The 13,493-nt window shown below is 39.4% G+C and overlaps 1 protein-coding gene across 1 annotated transcript in view; it reads left to right on the plus strand.

Annotated features, from left to right (window-relative positions):
• NRP1 (neuropilin 1) overlaps positions 1-13,493 on the plus strand; it is a 183,983-nt gene that overhangs the window by 136,502 nt on the left and 33,988 nt on the right. The window contains 2 exon segments of the mRNA XM_070766851.1: positions 4,070-4,404; positions 11,436-11,580. Coding sequence (XP_070622952.1) covers positions 4,070-4,404; positions 11,436-11,580 — 480 coding nt within the window.

A 13,493-nucleotide genomic window follows, 5' to 3' on the forward strand; every position in this document is an offset into this window, starting at 1 on the left:
ACAATTTGGTTTCATTAAAAAAATATCCTGTAACCTGCAATTCCTACACTGCAAAAACATAGGTACTACACATTTCAGAGTAAAACAAGAGACGCAATTTACATGGACCTCTGTAAAGCTTTTGACTCAGTGGCACACAACAAACCTCTTCTGAAACTCAAATCCTATGGCATCTCAGATCCCATTCATGTTTGGTTAATTTCATTCTTATCAAACAGAAACAGGTGGTTAAAATAGTAGTGTCCCTCAAGGCAGCATTCTAGGACCAACATTACTCACACTTTATATAAATAATCTCTGTGATCATATTAAAAGCAACTGCACCCTTTTTGCTGATGTTAAATTTAATACCACTGACAATAACGCTACTGTTCAAAAAGATCTTGACCATGTATCAGAATGGTTAAATAACTGGCAACTTCAGATCTCAACCAATAAATGTTCTGCATTACACATCAGCAAAAAGATCAGAACATAAAATGCAAACTTGGAGGACACAACCTTACAGATTACAAAGGACTTTGGAGTAGTCATATCTAACTACCTAAGTGCCAGAGTCCACTGTAACAACATTGCCAAAAGGCACTAAGAGTTATTAATCTAATCCTGCATAGCCTCTTCTCTGGCAATATTAATCTACTAACCAGAACATACAAAACATTAGCTAGACTAATTCTTGAACACAGCTCAGCTGTCTGGAATCTGCACTGCATATCAAATATAAATACAATCAAGAGAGTTCAAAAATATTTCACAAGAAGAGTTCTACACTCCTCTGCTTGTAACAGAATACCTTATTCCATCAGACTTGAAATTTTGGGCTTAGATAGCCTAGAACTTCATCACCTTCATCACACAATCAATTCAAACTTAATGTAAATTGCTCCAAACTCAATTGCAGAAAATATGACTTCAGCAACTGAGTAATCAATGCCTGGAATGCACTACCTGACTCTGGTTTCTTCCCCAAACCCCAAAAACTTTAACCTTAGACTAGGTACAGTCGACCTCACCCCATTCCTAAGAGGTCTATAAGGGGCATGCATTGTGCCTACCATCTCTGTCCTACTGTCCTATTGCCAAATTTACCTGTACCTACCTGGATAATTCTTATGTTTATACCAATACCTACTACCTTGTACATGCTTGAGTAAGTAAGTAAGTAAGTAAGTAAGTAAGTAAGTAAGTAAGTAAGTAAACAAACTAAACAAAAAAAAAACTTTGTGAATTAGGAAATGAAACCATGTAAATAATAACTATTTGCACACAAACAATGTAGAAGCACACAAACAATGTAGAAGCACACAATGTAGAAGCTGATTGAACATCTCAAAGTTTATCCATTAGTATAAGGAGAAAGTTAACATTAGACAGAATCCATCATTTAGTCTATCTTACATAAGAATCGAATAAATAATTTAGCTACTAATTTCTTTTCAAATCAAACAGTCCAAGGTTTTGGAGATAATGCATACAGAAGATTAATTAAAAAAATTAAATGTTTGTGCTAGTCTACCAATCATCTAGAATCCTTCTTCCTGTAAGATCATTCAGCCATATGGACAACAAGAAATAAAGATCTTGTTGGATGGTATGCACTTTGTTATGTTTGAGTCAAGGCAGAAATGTAAGCTTTTTATTTGTCATATCTATTATAATGATATGTGCATTGACATTGCATTATTCAGATAAAGAGGGTATTTTAGAAGCAAGGAACAAGCACACAGATTAATTAAAAGAAACGTTTACTAGGAGATATTATGTTTTTTAACTAAAATAAAATCCATTAATATAAGCTATTTCATTAATCAGATTAATTGCATATTTCAAAACTTTTGCAAGCATATTTTCCTGTGTTTCTGTCTTTCCAAAAAGAAACATCTTTGATTAGGAAGGAAAATAACAGGAAGAGGTGAATGGATGGATGGAAGAATATGGTACAAATGACAGTCTATTTTTATCAAACAATGTAATCAAAAATTTAACATAATGCAGTTAGCTGCAAAAATACTCAAAAAGGAAAAAACATCTCAAATATCTTCATTATTACTGAGAAGTTCTGTCTTCCAATTTCCTGAAAATATTCTACCAATTAAAGAAACTTCTGATGTGGAAGAGTTTCCTCTCCATCTATCTATTTTTGGTATTTTTAGAGTTCTTTGGAAATACTTTTGAATTTGTCCTGGTGGCACTTTTGAATCAACATCATCATTGTAAGTTGGCCAACGATTTTATTGCTGTTGGCTTTATCAGTACTATTGTTCCTTCAACGCACTATTCCATTACTCTGTAGCCCTCTTGGCTTATGATCTGTACCTTACTGATAGCCAAATGCTAATCTTTGGTACGTTTATCCAGAATGAAGGGCAATCAATCATGCAGAGTTTAAAAAAATTGGAAATTTGACCCTTTATTACTGATGAGAAGCAAAGGGGCTTCCTCTGCTGAATTTAGCAACAGCAAAAGCAAAAGAGTAAAGGAACTTTAAAAGTAAGGCATTCTATTTTTATACTGTCAGCCAAAAAAGATTCAAAACAGAAGTTCAGTCGTTGGTTATAAATTTCATTTTTTAGATTGCACGTGCAACTAGATGTGTTTGCCAGGTTTTTCTTAGCATGAGCTAGTTTATAGCTTGCAAATAATTATCTACAGAGTTTCATCTGAACTCCACTTCCACCCTGTGCCCCCAGCCCAAGCCTAATAGCACGTTGCCTTCCTTTTTATTTTTATTTATTTATTTATTCTTTGTCCAATATACAATACATATGGAAGAGAATAGACATTAAGTAATATATATGATGATGTTCCAGGTATATTGCAACAAATTTATATATGCTTTCTGAACCACATCCTGTATATCTAGCTATAGTTTCTCTGTAGGGTCTGCTTATAGAGCTCCTTATCAAGGAGCAGATCTTGTTCGGGTCCAGATAAGCTGCTGGTAGCTCCATGTTCTGAGTTTCTATGCAGGCAAGATGAAAATGAACTGAAAAGAATATGTTCCTTTTTGAATGAAGTACAGTGATACCTCATCTTACAAACGCCTCGTCATACAAACTTTTCGAGATACAAACCCAGGGTTTAAGATTTTTTTGCCTCATCTTACAAACTATTTTCACCTTACAAACCCACTGCCGCCGCTGGGAAACCGCACCTCTTGACTTCCGTATTTTTGTGATGCTGTAGGGGAATCCCAGCAGGGGAATCCCAGCAGTGCAAAAATGGGCACTTCACTGGCAACAAAAGTCCGGAGGTGGGGTTTCCCAGTGAGGGGAGCCTCAGGGGAATCCCAGCAGCGCAAAAACACAGAGGTCCGGATGTGGCGTTTCGAGGACTTCGGTGTTTTGGAGATGCTGCGATTTCACTGAAGATCCCTTCGCTGGGAAACTCCACCTCCGGACTTCCGTTGCCAGCGAAGCACTCTTTTTTGTGATGCTGGAATTTCCCTGCTGGGATTCCCCTGCAGCATCGCAAAAACACAGAAGTCCAGATGTGGGGTTTCCCATGGAGGGGAGCCTCAGGGGAATGCCAGCAGTGCAAAAATGGGCGCTTCGGCTGGCAAAAGGGGTGAATTTTGGGCTTGCACGCATTAATCGCTTTTCCATTGATTCCTGTGTCAAACATTGTTTCGTCTTACAAACTTTTCACCTTAAGAACCTCGTCCCGGAACCAATTAAGTTTGTAAGACAAGGTATCACTGTACTTTCAAGGTTGGAATTTGGGGTTTCATTGCCCTCTCTTTTTTCAATCAAATTGAATGAGAATGATTACAATTTGCAGAAGAATGATTTGGCTCAGTCACATCTGTCAAAAAAAAAGATTTGGCTAAGCCTAATGACTCAATCTACAGGTCTGTAACACAAGATTTTCAAAATGTGTCTTTTTGGCTATTCTGTTTTAATTCACTCAGAATTAAACTTCTCTGCAGATGATGGTAGCAACGCTGATAAAAAGAATGATAAAAATGGTTAATACATGAGGAATAAAACTACCCAGAAGTGCTATGCATTTGGATATGATAGGGATGTATATACAAACTACTTATAGACTTTATTTTGCTTTGGTTTAGATTATCCTTGCTCTGGCATGCTGGGTATGGTGTCTGGACTCATCACGGACTCTCAGATTACAGCATCAAATGAATTGGATCGGAATTGGCTTCCAGAAAACGTCCGTCTTATAACAAGCCGTATAGGATGGGCACTGCCACCCCCAGTTGGTCATACATATACAAAAGAATGGCTTCAAATAGACCTTGGTGAAGAAAAAATAGTCCAGGGCATAATTGTCCAAGGAGGTAAACACAGAGAAAACAAGGTCTTCATGAGAAAGTTTAAAATTGAATATAGCTACAATGGATCAGACTGGAGATGGATTATGGATGCCAGCAAAAAGAAAGCCAAGGTAAATTTATAATCATGCAAGGTGAAAAGCACTGTAGGTGCTATTTATCTTCAGCATTTTTTATCTGCATGCAAAAGGCTTATTTTGGTATTTCCAAATAAAAATAGCAGGTGGCTACAGAGTTGCTGCAGTTAATTTAGAAAATAGTGATAAGATGCTGTATTTTTTCGACTATAAAATGCTGTGGGTTATAAAACGCACCTAACTTTTGGAGAGGAAAACAAAAACAAACCCTGCCTCTGCCTCCCAGCATCCATTGAGTATTCATCTGGTCCATTCCACCACAACCCACTCGCCGCCACTTCCACAATCTGTTTGCTGAAACACGCGGCCAAGGTTTATTCATAGTTTTAACAGTATTTACAAGGCATTTTCTTTTACAGATTTTACATTGGTTATATACAGACTTAACACCGCCCATTTGCCACCACCTATTTGCCGACACCCCCATGGCCTGTTTGCCACAGCCACTTCCCATTTGCTGCCACCCATTTGGCGTGGCCTGTTTGCCACTATGACCCATTCGCCACCACTGTCATAGGCCCATTCTACAACAGATGATCGGTGCCCCTCCCTGCAATATTCACTGTATAAGATGCACAGATTTTTCCACCCACTTTTTTTGAGGCGGGGGGAAGTGTGTGTTCCTTATTCTCAGCTTTTTTATATTGCAGAAATAAATACGATTTAAAAGCTAGATTGGCTGGTAACCACCTTATTAAATTATTATCTTATTTATAGACTGTATTGACAGTTGAAAAACTGATAGTGAACACTGGGACCCAACTATCAGACCTACTCATTTAAGAAAGGCTAGTCATTCCTTCCAAACTGTAGAAATTCTTTGTTTCCATCCCTGATCTGGTACAAAGGCATATAGCAATAAGAGCACACACAATTGCTTTCTATCATTTCAGCCAGAAGCACACAACGAGAGCAATAATTTATGTATAATTATGACCTTGATGCATTCCAGAGCTTCCTTTCTCTAGAGTAACTTCTACCACCCAAATAGCAAGTGCTGTTAAATTTCAAAAGGAGACAGACTTATCCAGAATGCTTCAAAGAATATTAAACCCTAAACTGCTACTTCTGTCCTTTCTCCTGCTTAATTATATTTCCCACCATTGGAGACATCCTTCTGCATGGATGGCGAATGGAAAGAGATCTCTGAGCTGAAAAGAATTGCCTTTTTAATTCCTAAGTAAACATTTCATCAACGGAGACCCCCCCCCCCAGTGAAGTTTGTCCTACTCCTATTATAAAAATAGTGATCAGTCATCACAATCCCTATGATACTTAATATATTTATTTAGGATAAACTGGGTGGGTACTATAAAAATTTCATATCCCACACATCTGACATCTGAAGGTACCCTAAGGGAGCATTAAATTTCTACTGACGTCTATGCTCATGTGTCTGTACAATATTCTGACACCTTTTATAGAAAAGTAGTCATTATTATATTTAACTATCTAAATAATAATTAAGGTTGCACTCCATAATTATAAGAATGTAAACATTCTTCCTTTTATAGAATGCATTTATGTATGTATTTATTTTTATTCATGTGACTTTTTTTGTTAGGATCTCAAGGTAATATACAGAGAGCGCATTATTATCATTTTTCTTCATCAGTATTAAGTTTGGAGTAGGTTAAGCTGACTGGCTCAAAGTCACCCAGGATAATGGGCAGAAAGGATAGATAACCTTATGGAACAAGTAGAAGAGCCACTAACAAGATAATGGCTAAATTTAAAAAAATCTGAATCTGGACCAGAATCTGAAAAACCACCTAAGACAAATTCTCCTAATCTGAAAAAACATCTAATTCTCATGAAGATAAAGGAGTGAGAAAGCACAGTTAGAGTTGCAAGATTATGTTGCTGTAATTTAAGAGTTAAAGTAATATTACTTTGACTTCTTAGTCTGGTCTACTTTCAAGGTGCAATTTCTTAGAGTGAGAAAAACTTATCTTTGTCCAAAGTCTTCATCACACACTTAGCACACTTTTCTCATGGGATTTTTACGATAGTTGAAATTTAAATTTTCCTAAAAATGATGATGAAGCACAGTGGACTAATACCAGCATATGACATGGCTCCCCAAATCAATACAAACTGTGGAAACTTTTACATCTCATTTGGAAACGAAGGACCCAGAGTATGGAGGAAGAATGGAGAGGCACACACTGAAAGATGCTTGAGGTCCAGTGTGAAGTTTCCACAGTCTGTGTTGATTTGGGGAGCCATGTCATCTGCTGATGTTGGTCCGCTGTGCTTCATTAAGTACAGGGTAAATGCAGCTACCTACCAGGAGATTTTGGAGCACTTCATGCTTCCTTCCGCAGACAAGCTTTATTGGGATGCTGACTTCATTTTCCAGCACAACCTAGCGCCTGCCCACACTGCCAAAAGCACCAAAACCTGGTTCAGGATTACTGTGCTTGATTGGACAGCGAGCTCACCTGACCTGAACCCCATAGAGAATCTATGGGGCATTGTCAAGAGAAAGATGAGAAACATGAGACCGAACAATGCTGGAGAACTGAAGGCCGCTATTGAAGAATCCTGTTCTTTCATAACACTTTAGCTGTGTCACAGGCTGATAATGTCCATGCCACACAGCATTGAGGCAGTAATTGCTGCAGAATGGGCCCAAAACCCAGTATATGGATGCTGCAGAATGGGCCCAAAACCCAGTACAGTGATCCCCTGAGTTTCGCGATCCCGATCATTGCGAAAGGCTATATCGTGATTTTTCCACCCGATGACGTCACTCCCTTCCTTTCTCATCTTTCTTTCTCTCTCTCTTTCTCTATCTTGCTTCTTCCTCTCTCACACTCTCTTCCTCCCACTCTCATCTCTTTCTTTCCTTCTCTCTCTTTCTCTATCTCTCCCCCTCTTGCTCTCGAGCGGCAAGCGAGCAGCCGGGCGGGCGGGCGAACGGGCAAGCGGCAAGCGGCAAGCGAGCAGCCGGGCGGGTGGGCGAACGGGCAAGTGGCAAGCGGCAAGCGAGCGGCCGGGCGAGCGGGTGACGGGCAAGTGGCAAGCGGCAAGTGATCTTGGGGTTTCCCCTTTGCCTGGGCAACGGGGAAACCCCATCTTCGGCTCCTCGCTGCTGCCGTGCTGCAAGCGAGCGGCAAGCGAGCAGCCGGGCAGGCGGGCGAACGGGCAAGTGGCAAGCGACCTTGGGGTTTCCCCTTTGCCTGGGCGGCAGGAAGACCCAGGGAAGGTTCCTTCGGCCACCCAACAGCTGATCTGCTCCGCAGCGCGGCAGCAGTGAGGAGCCGAAGATGGGGTTTCCCCATTGCCTGGGCAACGGGGAAACCCCATCTTCGGCTCTTCGCTGCTGCCGCGCTGCAGAGCAGATCAGCTGTTGGGCGGCCGAAGGAACCTTCCCTGGGTCTTCCCCGGGTCTTCCCCGCCGCCCACACGCAAACTCCACCATCTGCGCATGTGCGGCCATGGAAAAAGGGGCGCGCATGCGCAGATGGTGTTTTTACTTCCGTGCCGCTACATTGCGAGTTATCGATTATCGCGAGGGGTCTTGGAACAGAACCCTCGCGATAATCGGGGGATCACTGTATATGCATGCTTAGATTTTTCAGAGGTACAGTATTGTTCTATGTACAATCCTTGTTTTATTGATTGCATGTAATATTCTAATTTTCTGAGATTGTAGATTTGGAGTTTTCATATGTTGTACCCCATAATCATCACAATTATGACAAATCACAGCTTGAACTATCTTGCTTTGCATGTAATGTGTCTCCCTCATATATTATGCTTCACTTTTAAGTTGCATTACTGAAATAAATGAACTTTGTACGATATTCTAATTTTTCGGGTTTCACCTACATGTATAGAGTTTGACATAGAATATCTACTTGCGTGCTGTTATAAAGTATATAGCTTATACCTATAAATAAACACCACGCATAGAATGCTGAAGAGATATATGAATGAACCCTTCCTTCAAACATATTTTGGCAACCCATGAACTCAAAATAGATGAATAAATGAATAAAATCATTAATGAATGTGTTCCTCACATTCACAGAAAGGGAAATAGAAATCATACTGGAGAATTTCTAGATAACAAATAATCTAAATCCAGGCCATAAATAAAGAGCAAAACTGCAATGCTATATATGAATAGGGTTGACCTAAATATTTGTACAAATGAAATTTTTAAAGGGCAAGAAATCTTTCAATTTCTGAGACATTCTTTTGAAGCACAAGTAATTGGCCTATTCAATTTATGCATGATTCTGAGTCACAAGAAGGCTTTTTTTTTTTCAAAGAAAAAAATATGTGCTTAACTAACTCACCATAGGAGGTTCTGGGCTTAATGATCACAAGTCTTTATAATCATATGTTGGAGACCTTATAAGTAAGTTCTTAGTCTTTTTTTGCGGAATTCATTAAGTGAACACTGCAGATATTAAGCAAGCAGAACAGTTGTTAAATGAAGCCATTCATTTGAATGGGTCTTTTTTGCCACAAAAAAAAATTGCAAAAATCATTGGAAATCATGATAGAAACATAGAAACATAGAAGACTGACGGCAGAAAAAGACCTCATGGTCCATCTAGTCTGCCCTTATACTGTTTCCTGTATTTTTATCTTAGGATGGATATATGTTCGTCCCAGGCATGTTTAAATTCAGTTACTGTGGATTTAGCAACCATGTCTGCTGGAAGTTTGTTCCAAGGATCTACTACTCTTTCAGTAAAATAATATTTTCTCATGTTGCTTTTGATCTTTCCCCCAACTAACTTCAGATTGTGTCCCCTTGTTCTTGTGTTCACTTTCCTTTTAAAAACACTTACCTCCTGAACCTTATTTAACCCTTTAACATATATAAATGTTTCGATCATGTCCCCCCTTTTCCTTCTGTCCTCCAGACTATACAGATTGAGTTCATTAAGTCTTTCCTGATACGTTTTAGGCTTAAAACCTTCCACCATTCTTGTAGCCCATCTTTGGACCCGTTCAATTTTGTCAATATCTTTTTGTAGGTGAGGTCTCCAGAACTGAACACAGTATTCCAAATGTGGTCTCACCAGTGCTCTATATCACAATCTCCCTCTTCCTGCTTGTTATACCTCTAGCTATGCAGCCAAGCATCCTACTTGCTTTTCCTACCGCCCGAACACACTGCTCACCCATTTTGAGACTGTCAGAAATCACTACCCCTAAATCCTTCTCAACTGATCCATCCAACATGCAGGCATGGGAGCATGGAGGAGTCCACATGTCCATTTATGCCAACTAAGGACCACTTTATGAGCTGTAAAGCACCCATTCTCTGGCTGTCATAACTTTAAGTGGTCATGACATGTCAACTCATAACTTGAGGACTACCTCTGAATAGTCAAGGAAGAGAACAGAATTATAAAATAAATGCTTAATTTAACATATAAATTGAATATATTGGGTTAAGATTCTCTATACTTTGGCTACTGTCAAAAACACTCTACATTTAGTTGAAGTGTCCCTGCCAATATCCCTGACACAAAGCAGTTTTTCCTTGGAAGAATTTCTCAGTGGTTTCCATAGAGCTAACATGAAAACTAAATCAAGCTTGAGTTGTAACAAAGCTAGCAAGGGGTCAGAAGTATGAAACAAAATGAATATGGTTGATTTCCATGTTATGGCATTTTCACAAAAATCATTTCAATAATGCAGTAGTTTTATTCTCATCTTTTCAGTTACAGCTTGAACAAAATATATTTTGTGCTAGTTCAAAAATTCTTTATTATATATCATTATCCTCTATTGTGGGAAAAGTTAGGGATCTACCACATGATTGGCTTTAAATAGCTATGCTTCCAGGGGCAGGTTGACACTTAAAAAGAAAAAGGCTGGGCTTCAGAATAATTAAGTTCTGGTTGAGATTTGTATTATTAATACAATGAAAACTAATGAGGTCCAAATCAAATATTTCTATAGTTGACCGGTTTTCCAAACAATCTCATAAATACTATAGCTGTATCATATTACAATTAGTTTATCTTTCTTAGCTTTAGTTTTATATACAGTGATCCCTCGGTTAGCGCGGGGGTTACGTTCCAAGACCTCCCGCGCTAACCGATTTCCGCGTTATACTGGATGCGGAAGTAAAAACACCATCTGCGCATGCGCGCCCTTTGTTCCATGGCCGCACATGCGCAGAAGGTGGAGCGACGCAAGTTCGGAGGCTGGCAATGCAATGGTGATTTTTCCGGGCTCCTCGCCGCTACCCACAGGGCAGCGCTGGCGGCAATGGCAATGGCAACCCTCCCTCCTTCCCTCCTTCCCTTCTCTCCCTCCCTCCTTCCCTCCTTCCTTCCTCTCACCGGCTTTCTTGGGGCAGCGCTGGCGGCAATGGCAATGGCAACCCTCCCTCCTTCCCTTCTCTCCCTCCCTCCTTCCTTCCTGATTTTGGCCAATCAGCAATCAGTATGACGTCATTGGGCGGGAAAAACCGTGGTGTAGGAAAAAAAACGCGGACTTATTTTTTAATTAATATTTTTTGAAAAACCGCGTTGCAGCGTTTCGCGCTAATCGAGAACGCGCAAATCGAGGGATCACTGTACATCTTTTATCTTACAGCAGCTATTGCTTCTGAAGTTTAATTTGCATATTTGCAATATAACTGTAAGCATCAGGATAAAATTTCTCTCTTGAAATTTTCCATTGTAACTACATGAATGGTGACTGACATTTAGAAGAAATCCTTCCCTAAATATATCATGTATCATACTGTATATCATGTAAGTTGCAAATGTAAGCTTCATTAAAAAGATATCCCATTAAAACATTTTTCCTACTAGTCCTAATGGGTAGATTTCTGGAAAACGAAACATGAAACGTCTTAGAGAGTCTTCAACTATTTTTTCTGTCTTTTATTTTCTAAAGAAGTCTTTCAGAACTGTGATTACTGTTCAGTTGTTAAGCAAATAGATGGGGGGGGTGCCAGCTGGCTAAAAATAAACCCATTTGTGATTGTTAAAGCAGCACAATTTTGTATGTATGCTCCACAGATTTTTGAAGGCAACACTAACTACGATACCCCTGAACTTCGCACTTTTCCCCCGCTGACAACCAGATTTATCCGTGTTCATCCAGAAAGAGCCACACATGCTGGATTGGGACTAAGATTGGAATTGCTCGGTTGTGAAATTGAAGGTAATTGCATAATCCCTGATAAATCTGTCCAATTGATTACTTTTCTATAGTGTTGGTCTATTAATCCTCCATTAATTTTTAATATTTAGTGTGGTTATTGTTCTGTCTGGGTCCCCCCAGACGCCAACACCAACCAAAAAGAGTATCCAGACACACTGGTAAAAAGCAAAGGCAGTTTATATACTGGAAAGCAAACACAGGTAACAAAAACTGTTCTTACAGACAGGAACACGATGAAGCTTCACAGAGGTTTCACGAAGGCCAGGCAATAAAACAGGATTCTTGCTGGCAAAAACAACACTGGAGATAATAAAACCCACACCTCCCCCAAGTCTTTCAGCCTTCTAGGCCACAAGCCAAGATCAGAGACGCCAAGAATCGAAGCAAGGTCACAGGACTCCCAGTTGATAACTCTCCACAAGACTGTAAGGGCGAGCCTACCTTTTCAACCCTGCTGAGGAGAACCACACCCAAACCCAGCTGTTGCTAATTCAGGGATGGAAATACCTTTCTAATTGGCCCCTTCTTTGAGCTGCACGTCTCTGCCTCATGTCTATTATAGCCTGTGCGTCTTCATCCAATGAATCCAGGCTACTAGCTGGGGAGAGGGCCCCCCCCCCGGGGGTCTCAGGCTGCTCTCCCTCCTCCTCTTCCTGACGTTCCTCTCCCCCGTCTGCCTGGTCCTCCCCCTCCTGGTCACTGTCCTCCTCCTCTGCGCATGGATCCGGCAGAGCTCCAGCCGATCCCTGAGGAGCCTCAGGCTGGATCACAACAGCTTATCATGCTTTTCCTATCTTCAATTAGCATATTAGACTTTTATTTGATGCTAGCAGAATTCAAAAATTATGTAGCAGCGTATGTAAAGTCCTCCTTATTCAAAATGAAAAATGAAGACACTAGTAAATGAAGGGGTCATTTCAATATGATTAATCCATTTAATTACAATCTCCTATATATTTATATATTTTTCTTAAAATCAGAGCCTTTCTTCAGGCACACAATTAATAATTTTATTGTATCTGTGGGTTAGAGATATGTAGACATTCCTTGCAAAACAAAAGGAAGTGAAAATTCAAGTGAAAAAGCGAAAGTTGCTTGCCTTGTTCTTCACCATTGCTAGTGAACAATGTATCATTGTTCATTTGTATCATCATTTAGACACAGGTTGTCCATGTGAGCTAAAACTGACTTGATTCAGAAGCTTCATGTACAAATCAATTTCTCCTATGAAGATCCTGCTCCTGTAATGGTTTCCACATTCATTTAATTGGCAGTACATCATTTTGATGGGGAATACCTAGGAACCCAAACCAACAAAATATCAAGCAAATTACGGTAAATGGAGAATGTGGATCTATGTGGAAAACTCCGAAAACTCCATGATGTTGTCTTATTGTTTTTATTGTCTAAATCTGCAGGTTCTGATATAACGTCAAACTCTGTCTAGATAACTTGTATTAATTTGTCTTAAAATGACAACATATCAGTAAAAAACAGGAACTGTGACTTTGAATTTGATTTGCTACTGCTAAAGTTTTGACCAAGTAATAATAATAATAATAATTTATTAGATTTGTATGCCACCCCTCCCCGAAGTATAGATATTGAAATCACATTACAGAGTTGATAGAATTATATAGAGTAGGGATAAACCATAATATTTTCTCCCATGTATGAGACTGTGATGCACAAAAGCATGTGCTTAATTTCACAAAATAAAATTATCCACCTTCCTCTTCCTATTTCATACCCTTTGCCTTCATATAAGCAAGGTAAGAATTGTCTACTAAAATAACTAATCATTTTAGTTATTAAATCTTTTTAAAAATAATTTTCAATTATTAATTTTTATGTGATTCCAAAGAATTATTCTTTTAAATAATTCTTAGTATTTTCATGTCAAGACTTCCCCT

This window comes from Erythrolamprus reginae, chromosome Z (genome assembly GCF_031021105.1).
Source record: "Erythrolamprus reginae isolate rEryReg1 chromosome Z, rEryReg1.hap1, whole genome shotgun sequence".
Classification (NCBI taxonomy): Eukaryota; Metazoa; Chordata; class Lepidosauria; order Squamata; family Dipsadidae; genus Erythrolamprus; species Erythrolamprus reginae.